The sequence below is a fragment of the Palaemon carinicauda genome, chromosome 30, assembly GCF_036898095.1.
Source record: "Palaemon carinicauda isolate YSFRI2023 chromosome 30, ASM3689809v2, whole genome shotgun sequence".
Classification (NCBI taxonomy): Eukaryota; Metazoa; Arthropoda; class Malacostraca; order Decapoda; family Palaemonidae; genus Palaemon; species Palaemon carinicauda.
Window position 1 is genome coordinate 70,828,507 of NC_090754.1, and position 19,004 is coordinate 70,847,510.

Below are 19,004 nucleotides of genomic sequence, written 5' to 3' on the forward strand. Positions count from 1 at the left end.
GCCAGATACCAGCGCTGTGCAGCAACCTCCACTTTCCTTGAGGCAGGAGCCTCTTGCTATGCGGCAACCTCCTCAACACTTGAGGCAGGAGCCTTATGCTTTGCAGCAACCTCCTCTACCCTTGAGGCAGGAGCTTCATGTGTTGCGACAACCTCCTCCATCCTCGAGGCAGCAACCTCTTGCGTTGCGGCAACCTCCACCATCCTTGAGGCAGCAACCTCAACTCTTGCGGCAGCCACCTCCAATCTTGAGGCAAGAACCTCAACTCTTGAGGCAAGAGCCTCAACTCTTGAGGAACCTCATGCTATGAGGCAGCCGCCTCAACGCATGCAGCAACCGCATTCTTCACAGCATGAGCCTCTCTCTGCGCAGCTACCTCCTCAACCCTTGAGGCAAACGCAACTCTTGAGGCAGGAACCTCACAGGAGCCTCATGCTATGCGGCATCCTCCTCAAACCATGAGGCAGGAGCCTCATGCTATGCGGCATCCTCCTCAACCCATGAGGCAGGAGCCTCATGCTATGCGACATCCTCCTCTACCCATGAGGCAGCCTCATGCTATGCGGCATCCTCCTCAACCCATGAGGCAGGAGCCTCATGCTATGCGGCATCCTCCTCAACCCATGAGGCAGGAGTCTCATGCTATGAGGAGCCTCATGCTATGCGGCATCCTCCTCAAACCATGAGGCAGGAGCCTCATGCTATGCGGCAACCGCCTCAACCCATGAGGCAGGAGCCTCATACTATGTGGCATCCTCCTCAACGCATGCGGCATAAGCCTCATCCCTTGCAGCTTGAGCCTCATCCCATGCAGCATGAGTCTCATACCATGCAGCATGAGCCTCATCCCATGCAGCATGAGCCTCATCCCATGCAGCATAAGCCGCACGCCATGCAACATGCTCTGCTTACCTTACAGCATGCTCTACATACAGCATGCTCTGCATACCTTACCGCATGCTTCTCAGTCACACATCTTTGGTTGTTGCCAACTCACTAGACTGTCAAGCAGTTTCATAACGTTGCCTTCTAGTCTGCTGCTTTTGCACCAGTGAAACCCTCACTGAGAGAACTTAGCTTTTCTCGGATATGGTTCCTGTAGATGAGAAAGTGCTATTCTCCCTCCTTCTGATTTTCCCTTGAGGACTCTGTCATTTGGAGAGGAGCCTTTAGCTGCTTAGCCTCCTATGGACTTTTATTTAAGCATAGCATGCTTCCAGGGAGGGTAATGGTTCCACTTCAGTCGCTAACCCCGTCTGTTACCACACCTGCTCCCATAGACCTTGAGCTGTGTTGCAAGACATGCAGTCCAAGCTTAGTCCTTGTTAGAGGATTTTTTGTTTACGGAGTCAGTGTGTCACTGGGAAGACGTTCAACAACCAGCAGAAGTGACTTGTTGTGACGCAGTGCGGCAACCTCAGCAACCCGATAAGGAGTTGTCTGTACGACCCAGACAGTCTAGACAGCTTCGGGTTGTCACTGTACTTCCTCGCTTCCCCATGGTTGACAGTTCACAGACTGTGCAGCAGTACCATGATCTTGTGTCCGGCTCCGTCAGACGACTAGCTTTTAAGAGCTCCCACAAGTCGTCGCTGTCTGGAGATTCTCAGATGGACTATGGATCTGACCAAGGAACTGGGCCTCCTGGTCAATTTTGAGGAGTCCCAGCTCGTCCCATCCCAGACCATTGTCTACCTGGGTATGGATCTTCAGAGTCGAGCTTTTCGGGCTTTTCCGTCGGCCCCAAAGATATACTAAGCCCTAGATTGCATCCAGAGCATGCTGAGAAGGAACCGATGCTCAGTCAGGTAGTGGATGAGTCTAACAGGGACACTTTCATCGCTGGCCCTGTTCATCGAGTTAGGGAGACCCCACCTCCCCCCCTTCAGTATCATCTAGCGGCTCACTGGATAAAGGACATGACGCTAGAGACAATCTCAGTTCCTGTTTCCGAAGAGAGGAGGTCTACTCTCACGTGGTGAAAGAACAGCTTTCTTCTCAAGGAAGTCTACCTTTGGCTGTTCAGAAACCCGACCGCCGTCTCTTCTCTGACGCATCAGACACGGGCTGGGGTGCGACTTTGGACGGACAGGAATGCTCGGGAACATGGAATCAGGAGCTAAGGACACTTCACATCTATTGCAAGGAGCTGTTGGCGGTTCATCTGGCCTTGATAAACTTCAAGTCCCTCCAGCTTTACAAGGTGGTGGAGGTGGACTCTGACAACACCACAGCCTTGGCTTACATCTCCAAGCAGGGAGGGACTCATTCGTGGAAGTTGTTCTAGATCGCAAGGGACCTCCTCATCTGGTTAAAAGATAGAAAGCTCACGCTGGTAACGAGGTTCATTCAGGGCGATATGAATGTCATGGCAGATCGCCTTAGCCGGAAGGGTCAGGTCATCCCCACAGAGTGGACCCTTCACAAGAATGTTTGCAGCAGACTTTGGGCCCTGTGGGGTCAGCCAACCATAGATCTGTTCGCTACCTCGATAACCTAGAGGCTCCCGTTGTATTGTTCTCCGATTCCAGACCCAGCAGCAGTTCACGTGGATGCTTTTCTGCTGGATTGGTCCCATCTCGACCTGTATGCATTCCCGCCGTTCAAGATTGTCAACAGGGTACTTCAGAAGTTCGCCTCTCGCAAAGGGACACAGCTGACTTTGGTTGGCTCCGCTCTGGCCCGCGAGAGAATGGTTCATAGAGGTACTGCAATGGCTGGTCGACATTCCCAGGACTCTTCCTCTAGGAGTGGACCTTCTACGTCTACCTCACGTAAAGAAGGTACATCCAAACCTCCACGCTCTTCGTCTGACTGCCTTCAGACTTTCGAAAGACTCTCAAGAGCTAGGGGCTTTTCGAAGGAGGCAGCCAGAGCGATTGCCAGAGCAAGGAGGACATCCACTCTCAGAGTCTATCAGTCTAAAGGGGAAGTCTTCCGAAGCTGGTACAAGGCCAATGCAGTTTCCTCATCCAGTACCACTGTAACCCAGATTGCTGACTTCCTGTTACATCTAAGGAACGTAAGATCCCTTTCAGCTCCTACGATTAAGGGTTACAGAAGTATGTTGGCAGCGGTTTTCCGCCACAGAGCCTTGGATCTTTCCACCAACAAAGATCTACAGGACCTCCTTAGGTCTTTTAAGACCTCAAAGGAACGTCGGTTGTCCACTCCAGGCTGGAATCTAGACGTGGTCCTAAGGTTCCTTATGTCATCAAGATTTGAACCTCTCCAATCAGCCTCTTTTAAGGACCTCACATTAAAACTCTTTTCCTCGTGTGCTTGACAACAGCTAAAAGAGTAAGTGAGATCCACGCCTTCAGCAGGAACATAGTTTTCACATCTGAAACGGCTACATGTTCCTTGCAGCTCGGTTTTTTGCTAAAACGAGCTTCCTTCACGTCCTTGGCCTAAGTCGTTCGAGATCCCAAGCCTGTCCAACTTGGTGGGGGACGAACTGGAGAGAGTACTTTGCCCAGTTAGAGCTCTTAGGTACTATCTAAAAAGGTCATAACCTTTACGAGGACAATCAGAAGCCTTATGGTGTGCTATCAAGAAGCCTTCTCTTCCAAGGTCTAAGAACTCAGTTTCTTACCTATTCAGGCTCCTGATTAGGGAAGCACATTCTCATCTGAAGGAAGAAGACCTTGCTTTGCTGAAGGTAAGGACACATGAAGTGAGAGCTGTGGCTACTTCAGTGGCCCTCAAACAGAACCGTTCTCTGCAGAGTGTTATGGATGCAACCTATTGGAGAAGCAAGTCAGTGTTCGCATCATTCTATCTCAAAGATGTCCAGTCTCTTTACGAGAACTGCTACACCCTGGGACCATTCGTAGCAACGAATGCAGTAGTAGGCGGGGGCTCAGCCACTACATTCCTATAATCCCATAACCTTTTTAACCTTTCTCTTGAATACTTTTTATGGGTTGTACGGTCGGCTAAGAAGCCTTCTACATCCTTGTTGATTTGGCGGGTGGTCAATTCTTTCTTGAGAAGCGCCGAGGTTAAAGGTTGTGATGAGGTCCTTTAGTATGGGTTGCAGCCCTTTATACTTCAGCACCTAAGAGTCGTTCAGCATCCTAAGAGGACCGCTACGCTCAGTAAGAAAGACGTACTGTACTTAATAAAGGCAGAGTAATGGTTCAAGTCGTCTTCCTTACCAGGTACTTATTTATTTTATGTTATTTTTGAATAACTAATAAAATAAAATACGGGATACTTAGCTTCTTTGTTAACATGTATGCTGGTCTCCACCCACCACCCTGGGTGTGAATCAGCTACATGATTATCGGGTAAGATTAATATTGAAAAATGTTATTTTCATTAGTAAAATAAATTTTTGAATATACTTACCCGATAATCATGATTTAATTGACCCACCCTTCCTCCCCATAGAGAACCAGTGGACCGAGGAAAAAATTGAGGTGGTGTTGACAAGAAGTACTGGAGTACCTGACCACAGATGGCGCTGTGGTGTTCACCCCCACCTGTATAGCGATCGCTGGCGTATCCCGACCGTAGATTTCTGTCGGCAACAGAGTTGACAGCTACATGATTATCGGGTAAGTATATTCAAAAATTTATTTTACTAATGAAAATAACATGTTTATGAAGAATAGGTCAATTTCCACATAGATTCAAGTAATCATAATGAACCCAGACAGGGTTTTTGGCTACTAGGAAACTAATAAGAAAGATACCCGTAATTGTTTGGAATGGGTCATCTAAATTATGTTTTGATTTTATTTTCGGTAATTGTAAGTTAGAGATATTTGGTTATTCATGAAAAGATTTATTAAGGAATACAGTATCATGATTTGATGGTAATTATATGTTTACTCATTAAAATTATAATTTGAAGAAAAATTTATTATTTGGGGAATGTTATTAGTATTTTATGCTATTAGTTGAAGATGTATAGAGTTTGTGAGGTAAAGGTAATGTTCTGGATTTAAATGTTCTTAGCCTTTTATAACAATATTCAAAACTGAAGATATTGAAGTATATATATTAGTGTATTATCTCTCATTGATTAGTCATTCAAGGTAAATCTGCCTGGGTACCTATTTCATTTATACATCATAAAGATTATTTATCTTATTTCTTGATTAAATAAACATATTAAACCAAGTTATTTACAATATCGGAGGCAATGTACTTCTCTATATCTATTTCATATACTGTACTGCAAGCTCATCCAGCCAGTTGTATTATTTTTTTTTCTCTGCCTGTAGGTTGAGCTAACAGGAAAACTCTTCTCCTCTGACGAGAAGGACTTTTGGCAACTACCAGAGTTGGTTTTCAAGAAACAATCAAACAAATATTCAATTATGTCTAATAATGCTAGTTACGGTAAGTAACACTGGCTAAATAGAAAGTTAAACTATTCCAAATAAGACCAAAATTTATAATACTGTATTCATATTTTGCACAGAATGTAAATTGTGTATGCTTTTTAATGCCCTGTATAGTACAAAAAAGGAATTTGTTCTCTCTGTGGATAATAGTAGTAGGTTGGCCAAGGCACCAGCTACCCATTGAAATACTACCCCTAGAGAGTTGTTGGGTCCTTTGACTGGCTAGACAGTACCACATAGGATCCCTCTCTCTGTTTATGGCCTATTTCATCTTTGCTGACACAAACCCAGAATAGTCTGGCCTAATTTTTACACATTCTCCTCTTTCTTCATACACTTGACAACACTGAAATTACTGAACAATTCTTCTTCTTCTCAAAAGGTTAACTACTGCATTTCAAGTGCTCAGTGGGTACTAACCTCTTAGTAAGGGTAGAAATGACTCTTTAGCTATGGTAAGCAGCTCTTCTAAGAGAAGGACACTCCAAAATCAAGCCCTTGTTCTCTAGTCTTGGGTAGTGCCATAGCCTCTTTACCATGGTCTTTCACTGTCTTGGGTTAGAGTTCTCTTGCTTGAGGGTACCCTTGAGCACACTATTCTATCTTGTTTCTCTTCCTCTTGTTATTTTGAAGTTTTCATCTTGTTATTTTCAAGTTTTTATAGTTTATGTGTGAAAGATTTATTTTAATGTTATTATTGTTCTTAAACTTCTCTTGTAGTTTTTACTTATTTCCTTTCCTCACTGGGCTATTTTCCCTGTTGGAGCCCTTGGGCTTATAGCATCCTGCTTTTCCAACTAGGGTTGTAGCTTAGCAAGTAATAATAATACATACCAAGTTATTTATATTTAATTGGGGTTACTCCTGGGCGAAGCCAGTTACGGCCAGTTAAAGAATTATTGAGTGTCTGGCAGCCATGGCAGCCTCACCCTCCCTCATACCGTATGGGTTGGTAATCCTGAAATGTCCTTGAAATTGTCAGTGGTGAGTGATTATGTCCATAATTAACTTAATATAGTTTTTTCAATATTAATCTTACTCGATGATCATGTAGCTGTCAACTCCGTTGCCCGACAGAAATCTAAGGTCGGGATACGCCAGCGATCGCTATACAGGTGGGGGTGTACACAACAGCGCCATCTGTGAGCAGGTACTCAAGTACTTCTTGTCAACAAGAACCAATTTTTCCTCTGTCGTGCCACCGGCAAGACCTACTTGGATACGCTGTTGATTCTGGAGTTGTTTTTCACGATTTTGGTGATGTATTCGCTCTAGATTTTAGCCTTCGCTATTCAGGAATCTTTATCATTAGCTTAGCAAGCTTTTTGATTTAATTTGGATTAATTGTTAACGAACTTTGCTAGATTTTGGAATTCCCCCTTGACTATTTCTACAATTCAAGATGTCTGACCAGTCTCAAGTCCCTAAGTACAGGCAGTGTAGTGTTAGGGCTTGTACTAGGCGTCTTCCGAAGGCCTCCATAGATCCTCACACCGTTTGTTCCAATTGTAGGGGTAAATCCTGTCAATTGGAAGATCGATGTGAGGAATGCGCTGGGTTTTCGGAATTCGATTTTAACGAATTCCTTAAAAATGCACGTAGGCTAGAGAAGGATAGGATCAGGAGGAGTTCTTCTCGCTCTTTTGATTTTTCCTCTCCCCATGCCCCTCAACCTATTCCTTCCCCTGTAGTGGTGACTCCCGACCCTGCTACTAGTGCTCATCCCTCCATGGCGGATATGATGCGTGCCATTCAGGCTCTTGGTGACAGAGTGGAGTCATTGGCTAATGACCGTAATCAGCTTTTGGCAGATGTCAAAGAGCTGAAAGCGCATAGTGCAGTGGGAAGTGTTGTTAGTGCAAGTGAAGTGAAAAGTGTCAGTGTCAGTGTTGCGCATGAGGGTACATCTGTTCGTGCCAGTCGTCCTCCCAGTCCGGGACCTCTTGCAAGCTCCCAAGCCCAGGGGAGAAGCAATGTCGAAGGACCAAAGGGTTCGGCAGGCCTTGATCAGCGTACGGATGTACCCTCAGTGGTTGCGGACGTATCTGTCAGAGATCGTCCCATCCACAAACAGACGAATGAGCCCTATCATTCCTCGTCTGTGGAAGAAGTTTCGAGGAAGAAACGATGGACCAAGGTCTCACGACCTCTCAAGCGCAAGGTCCCTTCCGAGCGAGTCCAACGGCCCAGGTGTAGCCACTGGGTCAGTTCGGACTCGCCGCAGTCTTCCGAAGACTGCACACCTCCCAAGAGAGGTAGAGTGGTTCCACAACAGGCTACTACTCCGTCTGTTGCCGCACCAACCACGGTAGACCCTAAGTGGTCCATGCTGCAGACTATGCAGTCTCAGCTTGCTGCGTTCATGCAAGAGTATCATGCTGAGAAGGTTGACACTGCACCTGTTAACCTACAACCTGCCACGGTTGTGCGCTCAGCAGATACTGCGGCTGCCTGCTCCCACACTCCGCCTGTGAGAGCTCCACCACCGATGCGCAGTCCACCCTGCCAGACGCATGTTCATGCTGCACCCTCCGTTGACATGCGTGAGCTACCGCATCAGCAGTGGGAAGGTGCTGTAGAGCTGCCGTGTTTTGACACTATGCGGCATGCTCCGCAACCCATGCGGCATGCTCCGCATCCCATACGGCATGCTCCGCAACCCACGGCAGTCCCTCCCACACACCACCACTCTGCTTTTGTTGTTGCCAGTCGCAGACTGACCAGCAGCGGCATGATGTTGGATCCGCAGCAGCTACGCATGCACCCGTGCTGCCGGATTCAGCCGTTCAGCTTACTGCTCCACCTTTGCCACTTCCTACTCAGCTTTCGGATGATGGAGTATCGGATGACGAAGCTGCACATTTGGATGAACCGCACTCCGACTTAGAAGGACCCAAGTCTACGCCTCCCTCCTTAGACTTTCGTAAAGTCCTTGCCTTGTTCAGGGACTTGTATCCGGAACAGTTTGTGTCTGCAACCCCTCGCTCTCCTCCCTCCGAGTTTGCTCTGGGCATGCAGTCAGCTGCTCCTGCCTTCACCAAGCTTGTCCTCGCACGCTCATCCAAGAGAGCTTTGAGGGTTATGGGAGAGTGGTTGCAGTCCAAGAAGCAACTGGGAAAGACTGCTTTCATCTTTCCGCCTACCAAGCTTGCTTCCAAATCTAGCATCTGGTATGCCACGGGAGAGGAACCTGGCTTTGGAGTTCCTGCCTCTGCCCAGGGCGACTTCTCAAGTCTGGTTGACTCTCCCCGCAGGCTGGCTATGAGACGATCTAAGATTTGCTGGTCCTTTTCTGACATGGATCATCTGTTGAAGGGAGTCTTTCGTGCTTTTGAGATCTTCAACTTCCTCGATTGGTGTTTGGGAGCGTTAAGCAGAAAGACTTCCCCTTCAGATAAGGACTCTGCCATGCTTATCATGTCTAGCATGGACAAAGGCATTCGGGATGGGTCTGGTGAGCTTGCGGCTTCGTACGTGTCGGGAGTGCTTAAGAAGAGAGAACATCTTTGCTCCTTCTTGTCGTCTGGGATCACTCCTTGCCAGAAGTCGGAGTTGTTGTTTGCTCCTCTCTCCAAGTGTCTGTTTCCGGAGGAGCTGATCAAGGGGATGGCTGCCTTGCTGATCCAGAAGGATACCCATGACCTGATGGCATCTTCCGCACGTAAGGCTAAAGCTTTACCTTCCGTGCCTAGACCTTTCCGTTCTGCAGCAGTGGACACACCAGCAACTAGGTTCATCCCGCCCTTTCGTGGCAGAACCTCCAGCAGAGGAGGTACCCGTGCCGACAGTCACCGTGGCAAATCCAAGAAGGGTTCCAAGTCTGCAAAAGGCAGTATCTGACTGCCTTCCTCTCCAGACAGCAGTGGGAGCCAGGCTCAAGAACTTCTGGCAAGCTTGGGAGAGCAGAGGTGCAGACGCTCAGTCTGTGAAGTTGCTAAGGGAGGGGTACAGAATTCCGTTCTGCCGCAGTCCCCCTCTAGCAACATCTCCCATCAACCTCTCTCCCAACTACAAGGAGAAGGACAGGAGGCTAGCGTTGCAACAAGAGGTGTCGCTCTTGCTACAAAAGGGAGCGGTAGTCATAGTCCGGGACCATCAATCCCCGGGCTTCTACAACCGTCTCTTCCTGGTAGCGAAGAAGACAGGAGGTTGGAGACCGGTGCTGGACGTCAGTGCTCTCAATGCTTTTGTCACCAAGCAGACGTTCACGATGGAGACGACGAAGTCGGTCCTAGCAGCGGTCAGGAAGGAAGACTGGATGGTCTCGTTAGACCTGAAAGACGCGTACTTTCACGTCCCCATCCATCCAGACTCCCAACCTTTCCTAAGGTTCGTCTTTGGAAAGGTCGTGTACCAGTTCCAAGCCCTGTGCTTTGGCCTAAGCACGGCACCTCTTGTGTTTACCAAACTGATGAGGAATATTGCCAAATTCCTTCACTTGGCAGACATCAGAGCCTCCCTCTATTTGGACGACTGGCTTTTAAGAGCTCCGTCAAGTCGTCGCTGTCTGGAGAATCTCAGATGGACTATGGATCTGACCAAGGAATTGGGCCTCCTGGTCAATATAGAGAAGTCCCAACTCGTCCCATCCCAGACCATTGTCTATATAGGTATGGAGATTCAGAGTCGAGCTTTTCGGGCTTTTCCGTCGGCCCCAAGGATCAATCAAGCCCTAGAATGCATCCAGAGCATGCTGAGAAGGAACCGATGTTCAGTCAGGCAGTGGATGAGTCTAACAGGGACACTTTCATCGCTGGCCCAGTTCATCGAGTTAGGGAGACTCCACCTCCGCCCCCTTCAGTATCATCTAGCTGCTCACTGGAGAAAGGACATGACGCTAGAGGCGGTCTCAGTGCCTATTTCCGAAGAGATGAGGTCTACACTGTCGTGGTGGAAGAACAGCATTCTTCTCAAGGAAGGTCTACCATTGGCTGTTCAGACCCCCGACCACCGTCTCTTCTCGGACGCATCGGACACGGGCTGGGGTGCGACACTGGACGGACAGGAATGCTCGGGCACGTGGAATCAGGAGCAAAGGACACTTCACATCAACTGCAAGGAGCTTTTGGCAGTTCATCTGGCCTTGATAAACTTCAAGTCCCTCCAGCTATACAAGGTGGTGGAGGTGAACTCCGACAACACCACAGCCTTGGCTTACATCTCCAAGCAAGGAGGGACTCATTCGAGGAAGTTGTTCGAGATCGCAAGGGACCTCCTCATTTGGTCAAAAGATCGAAAGATTTCGCTGGTAACGAGGTTCATTCAGGGCGACATGAATGTCATGGCAGATCGCCTCAGCCGGAAGGGTCAGGTCATCCCCACAGAGTGGACCCTTCACAAGAATGTTTGCAGCAGACTATGGGCCCTGTGGGGTCAGCCCACCATAGATCTATTTGCTACCTCGATGACCAAGAGGCTCCCGATGTATTGTTCTCCGATTCCAGACCCAGCAGCAGTTCACGTGGATGCCTTTCTGCTGGATTGGTCCCATCTAGACCTGTATGCGTTCCCTCCGTTCAAGATTGTCAACAGGGTACTTCAGAAGTTCGCCTCTCACGAAGGGACACGGTTGACGTTGGTTGCTCCCCTCTGGCCCGCGAGAGAATGGTTCACCGAGGTACTGCAATGGCTAGTGGACGTTCCCAGGACTCTTCCTCTAAGAGTGGACCTTCTGCGTCAGCCTCACGTAAAGAAGGTACACCCAAGCCTCCACGCTCTTCGTCTGACTGCCTTCAGACTATCGAAAGACTCTCAAGAGCTAGAGGCTTTTCGAAGGAGGCAGCCAGAGCGATTGCCAGAGCAAGGAGGACATCCACTCTCAGAGTCTATCAGTCAAAATGGGAAGTCTTCCGAAGCTGGTGCAAGGCGAATGCAGTTTCCTCAACCAGTACCTCTGTAACACAGATAGCTGACTTCCTGTTACATCTAAGGAATGTAAGATCCCTATCAGCTCCTACGATCAAGGGTTACAGAAGCATGTTGGCAGCGGTCTTCCGCCACAGAGGCTTGGATCTTTCCACCAACAAAGATCTACAGGACCTCCTTAGGTCTTTTGAGACCTCAAAAGAACGTCGGTTGTCCACACCAGGCTGGAACCTAGACGTGGTTTTAAGGTTCCTGATGTCAGCAAGATTCGAACCACTTCAATCAGCCTCTTTTAAGGATCTCACATTAAAGACTCTTTTCCTCGTTTGCTTAGCAACAGCTAAAAGAGTCAGTGAGATCCACGCCTTCAGCAGGAACATAGGTTTTACATCTGAAACGGCTACGTGTTCCTTGCAGCTCGGTTTTTTGGCTAAAAACGAGCTTCCTTCTCGTCCTTGGCCCAAGTCGTTCGAGATCCCAAGCCTGTCCAACTTGGTTGGGAACGAACTAGAGAGAGTACTTTGCCCAGTAAGAGCTCTTAAGTACTATTTAAGACAGACAAAGCCATTACGAGGACAATCAGAAGCTTTATGGTGTTCTATCAAGAAACCTGCTTTACCGATGTCTAAGAACGCAGTTTCTTACTACATCAGGCTTCTGATTAGAGAGGCCCATTCTCATCTGAAGGAAGAAGACCTTGCTTTGCTGAAGGTTAGGACACATGAAGTTAGGGCTGTCGCTACTTCAGTGGCCTTCAAACAGAACCGTTCTCTGCAGAGTGTTATGGATGCAACCTATTGGAGAAGCAAGTCAGTGTTCGCATCATTTTATCTCAAAGATGTCCAGTCTCTTTACGAGAACTGCTACACCCTGGGACCATTCGTAGCAGCGAGTGCAGTAGTAGGTGAGGCCTCAGCCACTACATTCCCATAATCCCATAACCTTTTTTAATCTTTCTCTTGAAATGCTTTTTATTGTTGTTTTTTGGGTTGTACGGAAGGCTAAGAAGCCTTCCGCATCCTGGTTGATTTGGCGGGTGGTCAAATTCTTTCTTGAGAAGCGCCTAGATTAGAGGTTGTGATGAGGTCCTTTAGTATGGGTTGCAGCCCTTCATACTTCAGCACCTAGGAGTCGCTCAGCATCCTAAGAGGACCGCTAGGCTCAGTAAGGAAGACGTACTTAAAAAAGGCAGAGTAATGGTTCAAGTCGACTTCCTTACCAGGTACTTATTTATTTTATGTTTGTTATTTTGAATAACTGCTAAAATGAAATACGGGATACTTAGCTTCTAATGTTAACATGTATGCTGGTCTCCACCCACCACCCTGGGTGTGAATCAGCTACATGATCATCGGGTAAGATTAATATTGAAAAATGTTATTTTCATTAGTAAAATAAATTTTTGAATATACTTACCCGATGATCATGAATTTAAGGACCCTCCCTTCCTCCCCATAGAGAACCAGTGGACCGAGGAGAAAATTGGTTCTTGTTGACAAGAAGTACTTGAGTACCTGCTCACAGATGGCGCTGTTGTGTACACCCCCACCTGTATAGAGATCGCTGGCGTATCCCGACCTTAGATTTCTGTCGGGCAACGGAGTTGACAGCTACATGATCATCGGGTAAGTATATTCAAAAATTTATTTTACTAAGGAAAATAACATTTTTCAGTGTGTATTTTCTTGCATACTTTAATCTATGAACACTACTTTCAGATATTTCTACACCATTTGGAGCCATTGGACATGTTTTATATCTATTTATTGTCATTTTTTTTTTTTCATTTGTTTTATTATTAATTAATATTACAAAATATGACATACATTAATAGAAAAGAAATTTATTCATGTTTACTATCTTTGAAAGTTTTTATGCTTAGAGGATTTTAGTAAAATATTCCCCAAAAAGGACTAGAGCTGGGGGCCAAATATTTATGAAGCAGGGGAATTATGCTTAAAAGACCTACTTCTTGATGCAGGCAAGGCACTGTTCAAGTAATTATAAACTTATTTATCAAATATATCATCAGGTGGATCTAAACCAAATAAATACATTTAGTTTATGTAGGGTACTATTTTGTAGCAGTAATAACTGTCTCCTGGTTAGATTGAACTTTTGTTGTACCACTTGGGTTTTTGTCCTTACAAATGCCCTAATGGAATTTGTTTTTAACCCTAAAAATACCATCCCCTAAATAAATAAATTTATCATTCAAGGCCCAATATTTTACTTGATTCATCTAGGCACAAAAACTATCAGCACCTAAGATAGAAAAAGAAAGAGAAATTTATAGTGAAAGTTATGGGCAGTAACTGCACATGAAATATGTTGTAAGAGGTTGGAGTGGGTAAAATTCATGATGTAGAATCTATCTTCCCAGACAGGGTGAAAACAGTTTAAACTATCAATCAAATAAGAATTTGCTTAGTGCGCTGGTTAGTGTGTGTGGATGCCAATTCTGAAAGTTATTTTGAGAGTGTACATTAGCATGATCTGCAATCTTATAATTACAGAAGAATGAAATTGTTGTGTTCTATTGTCAATATGGTATTGTACACAGCCAAATTTCCTGATGTGGTTAGCAATAGTGGATACTGGAGTTGAGAGTCGTTAATTGTTCCAACACGAATACTTACCTCGAACTACTTTCTTAGGAGTTACCTGTAATCTCCTCTCTACCGACCAGAGTTTTGTGTAGGGTACCCTCCATCCCGTTTTCTATGGAGGCCTACCCTGGCATTAAAGAATGTGCCCCGAGGGTAGGCTTATCGCTAGGTCGCTGTCAGCTCGGGTCGAAATCTCCAGTAAGTTCTCTGGTCGCGACGTGTCAACACGTCCCTCTCGTTCTCTATCGATCCTTTGTGTGCGTTGTGTGTGTCCCACGTGTTCCCCGCGTGGTAACTTGTGTTTCCTGTGTACTGTTCCCGGGTGTTCCTGTGTGTTAACCTTCCACCCTTGTGCTTACCCAGTCTATTCCTTGATTCCCTGCGTGCCTGTGTCTTGCGTTTGTGCATTATAGAGCAAATCCGCCATTGTCCTGGGCCTAGAGCCGGTAAATCGTGTGGAGCGTTCCTCTCCAAGCCTGAAGTGGACCCTCACTCCCTTTGCTCCTCCTGTAGGGGAAAGGTTTGTTCGTCATCAGATACGTGCTCCGAGTGTGTAGGTTGGAGTGATATCCAGTGGTTACGTTACGGAACTAAAAAGAGGAAATCGTCGAAACGTTCCCCCAGGAAGGCTAGCGTTACTTCGCCGCTACCTTCACCCAGTGAGCGGTCCGACGGGGCCTCTGTTTCACCGTCCCCTACACAGAGTAGGGGCCGAGGTAAGTCTGTCGTGGAGAAAGAACAAAGCGATCTTCCCCAAGAATCTAGTGAATGTGCAGTGGGGGTTGTGGGTCCTTCTAGGGCTAGTGAAGAGCCCAGTAGTGCGTCCGGAGAGTCGGCCCTTGTGCTCGGGGGGCACGTGTCCTCCGATGACCCCTTGTGGGGCAGTAACGTTGTGTCTGTGTCTTCGCCCCCTTCGTGGGCCTGTGTTTCAGGGTCTTCGGCAGGCGGTGACAACCAGGGTAAGTTAGGTTCTACGGGAAGTGATGCCTTCGGTTGGAAGCTTCCGAAGACACTAGGTAGGTCCACGTTACGAATGGAAGAGGGCCTGGATCCCTGGTTTCCTAGCGTTGGGCGTCAATCATCGTTCCCGACCCCTCTCACGGAAGTCCCCGAAGAATTCCTTCAACCGTCTACCTCGGGCACTCAACGATTTACGAAGTCCCCCGCGGTCCCCGCTCCCACCCGCCATGCGGTAAGTGCAGTGTCGTCGGGCTCTTCAGAAGAGTATTTCTCGTCGGGGGAAGACGCCAGGAGAAAACATCGCCGTCGGAGAGAGCGGTCTAGGAGCAGGCGTTCCCGTTCTAGGTCGCGCTCCAGATACAGCAGGAAACGCTCCCGCTCTCCAAGACGTAAGTACAGGAGGAGTAGGTCACCGGATGGCGATTGGGTCTTCGTACCCCGTGAGACAAGAGTACGTTGTTCCCCTGACCGCCAGTCCAAGGAGTTCTTGCCAAGGATACCTTCCTCCAAACACGACTTTGACCCTCGCAAGCAAGTTCACGAGAAGGACTCTACAGGCAGGCATAAGTCCTCGAAGCCTCCGGTTCACCCCGCCCAGCGGGGGGAAACGCGCTTCCTTTCGGGCAGCCTGGCCGAACCATCCCAGCTGGTGCGGCCTTCGGGTCGGAAGGAACGGTTCCCGCTGTCGGGTCAGCCCACGGGAACCGCGTCCTCGTCCCCCAGAGACCTTGAGCGGACGAGAGTCCTCGCTGAGTCGACGATGCCTGCGTTAACCCCTGCCCCTGGTGCGGACACCCCCGCCAAAGAAGTCCAGTACCTCGGTAGGACGGCGCCCCTGGCTCCAAGAACTAGACGTCCGGTGGGTGTGCCCGGCAACCCAGCTCCCCGGTCTCAAGCCGAGACCTCGGCTGATGGTAGGGAGGGTTCCCCAACGGAGGACTCGGCCTATAGAAGGGTGATTGGCCTTATCAGGAGGCACCATAAGATTGAGGAACCTGCAGCTACTGACGAAGACTACTGGAGGTCCAGCCTTATACGGCTAATGCAGGCCCCTACCCAACCTAAGACCTCTCTAGCACTTCCTCTAGCCCGAGATCTGGTCCTAGGGCAAGAATATGTGGACAAAGTGGTGGCTAGTAATGCCGAGGACCCCAAAACTCAGAGTTCCTCAAAATTGCTCCAGGGCCTCAAGACTCAGGGCAAGGTATATGTGCCAGAAGGGCGTCGTCCAGGCCCCTGTAAGGTAGAACCTTCCCTTGACATCCTGAGTCAGGGCGTCTCAGAGGATAGAGCCTCGTCGGCCCCAGTTTGTTTTTCTCCATCGGAGGCCTCCATGATGGAAGAAATGTCGAGGGACCTGGTGCACGTCTCCTCTTGGCTGGACTGGTGGGCTTCCACCTTAGTAGGAGTGCAATCCTCGTTCGACCCCGCGGACCCTGAGCAGCAGAACCTCCTGAGGGAACTTATTACCTCCGGGGGTAAGACCTTAAAGTTCTTGACGTACCAGTTGCTCGTCTTGACAGCGAATTGGGTACTCCGCAAAAGAGACACCGTCCTGGCTAAGGTGTCCCGGAAGGTCCCAGACAGGGAAGCGCGGGCCATGAGGAGCCTGCCCTTGTGGGGTGACTCCTTGTTTCCCGTAAAAGAATTAGAGACCATTATGGAGAAGGTCTCGAAGCGGAAAGATTTGAACACCCCCAGGCCTACGCCTACTAGGAGACCGCCCTACAAGAGGTCCGTCTCAGACAGTGCCGCGACGGCCCAGGCCTCTCCCAGCATGACGAGGAGAGAGGCCCCTTCTTCCTCCTGGTCCTCAGCGCCTCAGCCCCCCTGTAGGGGAGCTCCAGCATCTTTTAACTCCTTTAGAACAGGTTATTCTGCCTCTAGGAGAGGCCGTTCAGGCCGCTCCTCCAAAAGGAGATAGAGTGAGAGGCTCCCTATCCTCGCCCAAGCCTCGGGTTGGGGGATGCTTCAGACTTCATTGGCAAGCATGGAAGGCTCACCGAGCGGAGCCTTGGACAGTGTCCGTACTGAAGGAGGGCTACAGACTGCCGTTCTTAGCAGAACCACCCCCTCTAATCCCGGCCATCCGGGCGGAATGGCTGGCTCCCAAAGACCCGTTGAAGAAGACCGCCCTTCAAGAGGAAGTGTCCTCCATGTTGGAGAAGGGCGCCATGGAAGAAATTCTTTTCCCAGGCCCGGGTTTCTACAGTCGTCTGTTCCTGGTGGAAAAAGCGACGGGGGGGGGGGGGGGGGGGGATTATAGATCTGTCGGCTCTCAACAAGTTCATCAAGAAGACAGACTTCAAAATTGACACTCCGAAGTCAGTCCTACTGTCCTTGAGGGAGAAAGCTTACATGATGACCATAGACCTCAAGGACGCCTACTTCCAAATTCCGGTCCACCCCTCGAGTCGAAAGTTTCTCCGGGTGAAATGGGGTTCCCAGATCCTGCAATTCAAGACCCTTTGCTTTGGATTGTCAACAGCGCCCCAGGTGTTCACGAGAGTCTTCACGACTGTCTCAGTGTGGGCTCACGAACGAGGCATTCGCCTCATCCGATACCTGGACGACTGGTTGCTTCTTTCCGCCTCGAAGGACCTCTTGGAGGAACAAGGGATGAAACTCCTCCAGTTTTGCAAGGATCTGGGCATCGTGATCAACCCGTAAAAATCAAACCTATCCCCATCCACCAGAATGACCTACTTGGGAATGACGTTAGATACCATTCTGGGAAAAGCTTTCCCTTCGGAAGATAGAATAAACAACCTCATGGAAATCATTCGCCCGTTCCTATCGGGGCGTCCCAGGAGAGCAAAAGACTGGCAAAGACTGATAGGGCACCTGGTGTCGTTGGAGAAACTGGTTCCCCAGGGGAGGGTAAGGCTCAGAGCCGTACAATGGAACCTGAAGAACCTCTGGTGCCAACTGGACTCGCAACAAGTCCTAATCCTAGTTCTACCAAACACGAGGCCCTCCCTGGAATGGTGGCATTGCCGGTCGAACTGGCTCGAGGGGATGCCCTTCGCGAGCGACCCCCCCGAGTTACTACTGTTCACAGACGTCTCCAACCAAGGATGGGGAGCCCATCTCCTCGACGAGATAGCGCGAGGGACCTGGTTGGATGGGGAAAAGGAGCTCCACATCAATGTCCTGGAGTTGAAGGCAGTCCAGAAGGCTTGCCTACACTTCGCAGATCTTCTAAGGGGAAACACCGTGGCGTTGATGTGCGACAACGCCACGGTAGTAGCATACATAAAGAAGCAAGGAGGCTTGAAGTCGAAGGAGTTATGCGATCTCACCATAAAGATTCTAGATTGGGCAGAAGAGAACCAAGTGGTATTGTTAGCAAGGTTCATTCCCGGGAAGAAAAACGTGCTGGCCGACGGTCTCAGCAGAGTGGGCCAAATAGTAGGGACTGAGTGGTCCCTCCTCCCAGAAGTAGCCAAGCTCATCATCCAACGTTGGGGTTCCCCGGTGATGGACCTCTTTGCAACCAAACTCAACGCCCAACTCCCCGTATATTGTTCTCCTGTACCAGATCCGAAGGCAGCCTTGGAAGACGCCTTTCAGCACAGGTGGGACAATCTAGACGTGTACGCTTTTCCCCCTTTCACGTTGATAAGGCAGGTGCTCAACAGAGTAAGGACAGCCCGAATCTTAAAGATGACTTTGGTAGCGCCCTGGTGGCCGGAGAGAGAGTGGTTCGCGGACCTAAAAGACCTGGCGAGTCAACCTCCGTGGCCTCTACCTGACAGGTCAGACCTTCTACATCAACCGCATTTTCTCAGGCTCCATGACAACCCACAGTCCCTACGTCTTCACGCCTGGAGACTATCGAGCGACTCCTGAAGAAGGAAGGATATTCTTCATCCACTGCTAAGAGAATGTCGCTATACCTGAAAAAGTCTTCAGCTGTGCTCTACCAAGCTAAGTGTGCCTCCTACACGAAGTGGTGCTCTGCGAGGCACATTAAGCCCCTTAATGCCTCTGTCCCGGACATAGCGGATTTTCTGGTATTTCTCAGAGACAAAATGGGAATGTCAATCCCAGCCATAAAAGGGGTTCGGGCTGCCTTAGGCCAAGTCTTCCTCCTGAAGGGCATCGACCTGGGGTCCTCTAGGCACATAGCGATGCTTGTCAAGAGCTTCGAGCAGTCCTGCCCCCCACAAGCGAGTAGGGTGCCCCAGTGGGACTAGCTAAGGTCCTGAAG

The 19,004-nt window shown here is 48.9% G+C and overlaps 1 protein-coding gene across 3 annotated transcripts in view; it reads left to right on the forward strand.

The window, feature by feature from the left end:
• Positions 1-19,004, forward strand: part of spg (dedicator of cytokinesis spg) — a 129,089-nt gene that overhangs the window by 27,227 nt on the left and 82,858 nt on the right. For all 3 annotated transcript variants that reach the window (XM_068354028.1, XM_068354026.1, XM_068354027.1), the window contains exon 11: positions 5,235-5,352. In XM_068354028.1, coding sequence (XP_068210129.1) covers positions 5,235-5,352 — 118 coding nt within the window. The remainder of the gene's footprint in view (positions 1-5,234; positions 5,353-19,004) is intronic.